Here is a 3574-nt window from a genome sequence, read left to right on the forward strand (position 1 = left end):
ATATAGTTATTTCAACAGAAAAGAATTGTAAAATTAATTTTTATTCGAGTAGTGCCAATCTTTGTTCTAGATGTACCAGTTATCGACATTCTTTATTTGCTTGCGTATCTATTTATTAATTCTTACTCTTAACTCGACTATGGCTATGATGATTACTGATCCGTAGAATGTCTAGATAATAACAATTACGGATCTAATTTTTTTATTTGAATTTTGGATACATTATTATTCGATTTACAAGAATTTTTTTCGATTACTGGGACCTAGTCATGGCGATTACTCGAACGACTACATGCTTCAGTAAATCAGTGCTTGTCACGTAAACAAAAAAAAACTATGAAATTTGTCTAAAACAATAATTTGTGATGGTGCGTATATAAAAGTGCGATCTCAATTTAGAACTCGAAGCTCAATTTACCTCACGCAAGTTGCCACTACTCCAAAATCATACAAGATGTCAAACACAGTGTCTCTTAATCTCACACTGAAGCATTTGATCGAAATCACGCATAGACTCAGTTGCTACACATATTTGATTTAATCAATAGTGAATTCATATATTTACGAGTTTCATAATATGACACAACATAGTATTCACATTCTTTGGAACCAATAAAAATATCAGCAAGCCTCATGATCGATAGAAAGCATTAAAATATGTTTTTAATTAACGTGAATTTGGCGATTACTGGACGACTTATCTGACGATTTCTGGATCAATTACTTTACTCGCTTTAACGTTCAGAGCAAAGAAACCCAGAAGAGAGTTACATAAAATTGCAAAATGATGTAAGAGGCAAATCGATTCGATCGGTTGGAAAAGATCCAATTACACTACTCTCTTAAAATACCTTTATTTTAGAATACTTAATATTATAGGATTAACGTATTTAGCGTATTACTCACTAATGATCATCGTTAATTGCAAATAATTAAATAAATTTTTATTAAAAAAAATTCAATTATAAAAATAGCAATAAAGTAGTTAACAAATTATTCGTAATATTTTCTTTGTAACTTTAATTTAAAATATTTTACGCAAATCGCACGTGAAATAATAAGTTATACAAACGTGCGCACGCACGCACACACACACACACACACACAGAGAGTGGAAATGTGTCATATTATTTGATTTATGAATAACACATTTATTTTTCAAAATTCGTGTAGAACTATAGAATATAGAATATAGAATTGATTACTAAAATCTGAAAATTGGATAATTAAATAATATGATATTTCGTGCGCCCTATATATTTTAATACTTTTTAGAAAAGAAGAAACAATGATCTCGAAATAAGAAAGCAAGTACTTACCCGAATGGCATTTTTTAGCGTCTCCGCTTCTTGACGAAGGCTATCGAGCTCGTTCATGATGTCAGATGACGCGCGTACCTTATAAGCACCCGTTAACGGGTACAAGATACTGGGACGTCGTGCGAGAGGGGCTTGATGGAGCTCCCTCCTCTTGTCAGGGAGGGCTTAGAATTTCTACGATAATGATGGATGACGGTAGCTCCTGTCTAAGGCGCCTACTCTCTGTGGAAGGAGTAAGGCTAACTGCAAAGCCGGTGTCACGCCGTCGACAGCGTTTCCGGTGGCCAGTGGCAAACGCCCCTGAACTTATCACTCTCGTAAGGCAAGGTGACAGGTAAAGGAAATGGAGATGAATGAAAATGGGGATAAGAATAAAATTTGTGTCTTCTAACAAAGTCGGGACTATTACCAGCTTCACCCAGCCCCACCTCCTCACCTCCTGTCTTCGCTACTGCAGCGGCTTCCGCTTCCGCTGCTACCACCGCAACCAAAGCCAGATCACAGCTGACCTCTTTGCCCTTCGCGCCAACTTCGATACTGCCCAACGAGACCGTTGCCACCCCTAGAAAAAAAAAATAAAATATCAACCAAGTACAATTGACAGACGGTAAATAAAAAATTCTTTAAGTTAATTTATATAATATCGCCCGCGTCTTTAATTTGCAAAAATATATATTTAAATTCTTTTAATACACTGCAATTACTATAATTTACTTTTTAAAACTTTTAGAGTGAATTGTCACTCTAAAAGTAAGAGCTCACTCGAAGAGTGAAAAAATTGAGCTTATTGAAAAAGAGTGAGATTCCAAAGGATTGAGAGAGTAACTATAATTTATAATCATTTTCGGTGCCAACTACATACCTTTGTAAAAGCATAAATGTAATTATAAATTATTAGCATTATAGTAATAACTATGGAGCTTCTAACCATAATTAATTTACCATTAAATTACCAATTATAGTCGCAAATACTAAATATTTTTCTCTCAATTAGTGTAACATTATCAAGTTATATAAAATTACAAATGTCATTGCTGTTTTACAGCGACGCTAAGGATTTATTCTTTATTATGAAGAAAGTAAGAGGCATTACATAAATCGGCCATTCCATCTGTTGTGTGTTACCGTCGGTAATAAACGTTCTGTTTATTAAAATGAATTTTAAAATTCCCTGAAAAAACCCTTTCCAGGTTTTCCAGATGAAAATGGAAAATTTTTCATGACTAATATAAAATATATAAATTTTAACATTTAGACTCAAGGATTGTAGCTGTATTATTAAAACTATATTATTAAAAACGCAAAAGCATAGTAAAATTTTGAGTGCAAATTCAAGCCAGCAAAAAATAAATTAGTTTTGAAAAAAGAATGCAATTACGACAAAAAAGAGGGATCAAATAAAAATATTGAATAAAATATAAATTTGAATTATTTTGTTAAAATCGTTTAAAGTGCGCAAGTTTTGAATTATAAACGTCAAATATAATATTTAAAAAATTATAACAATTTGGAATAAAAGCAGTTTAAGAAAATTGTGAGCAAATTTTGAAATTTCAGATTTTTTTACATTTTTCCCTGACTTTTCCCGATTTCCATGATCAATTTCAATTTCCCTGACTTTTCCCGGTTTTCCAAATCTCTGGCAGCCCTGGATGCGCAATTTTGATACGGTTCAAGTATAGCGAACAGACGGCACGCCTAAGCCGTCTTCCACAAATATCTTTCTCCGAGAATTACTGCGATTCGTTAATGACTGTAATAGATAATCGTAGTGACTTTGCACGCGACTCAAAATACGATCTTATGCATGCGTGTCGCGACGATCTATATATGCCTAAGGAAATTCTAAGAAGTCAAGTGGTATAAGAACATCGCTGGAACTTTCAAATATTTATACTCTGATGATTTATACTCTGATAGTGATGAATTGGAGTATGTAACTTAAATATGTTTGCTGTATCGTTGTTTAGTCCGGCTAACTAATTGGCACATACGCCATTTTAAGTTATAATATATACACAGTGAAAATAAATAGTTATTTCCAGACATACATAATGAGTATCGTATCGTTCGCATATTAACGAGAAAATACAATACCATTTTACTACGAAAGAAACCTAAATAAATTAAATTAGGATTTCTGCTGCATTAATAATTGCAATACTTACTTATCCAAAACTTAAATAAAGAAGAACGAATTATGCTGGATGCTTTCCGTTTTGGCATTTAGTAAGTGTGTGTGTATATATATATAT

General features: G+C 32.8%; 1 protein-coding gene across 4 annotated transcripts in view; it reads right to left on the reverse strand.

Moving 5' to 3' along the window:
* The window catches only part of LOC108692209 (guanine nucleotide-binding protein G(I)/G(S)/G(T) subunit beta-1), a 34423-nt gene that overhangs the window by 7981 nt on the left and 22868 nt on the right, over nt 1-3574 (reverse strand). For all 4 annotated transcript variants that reach the window (XM_018200381.1, XM_018200384.1, XM_018200383.1 and 1 more), the window contains exon 2: nt 1320-1881. In XM_018200381.1, coding sequence (XP_018055870.1) covers nt 1320-1376 — 57 coding nt within the window. In that variant the 5' untranslated portion in view covers nt 1377-1881. The remainder of the gene's footprint in view (nt 1-1319; nt 1882-3574) is intronic.

This window comes from Atta colombica, unplaced genomic scaffold (assembly GCF_001594045.1).
Source record: "Atta colombica isolate Treedump-2 unplaced genomic scaffold, Acol1.0 scaffold65, whole genome shotgun sequence".
In the NCBI taxonomy this organism is placed as follows: domain Eukaryota; kingdom Metazoa; phylum Arthropoda; class Insecta; order Hymenoptera; family Formicidae; genus Atta; species Atta colombica.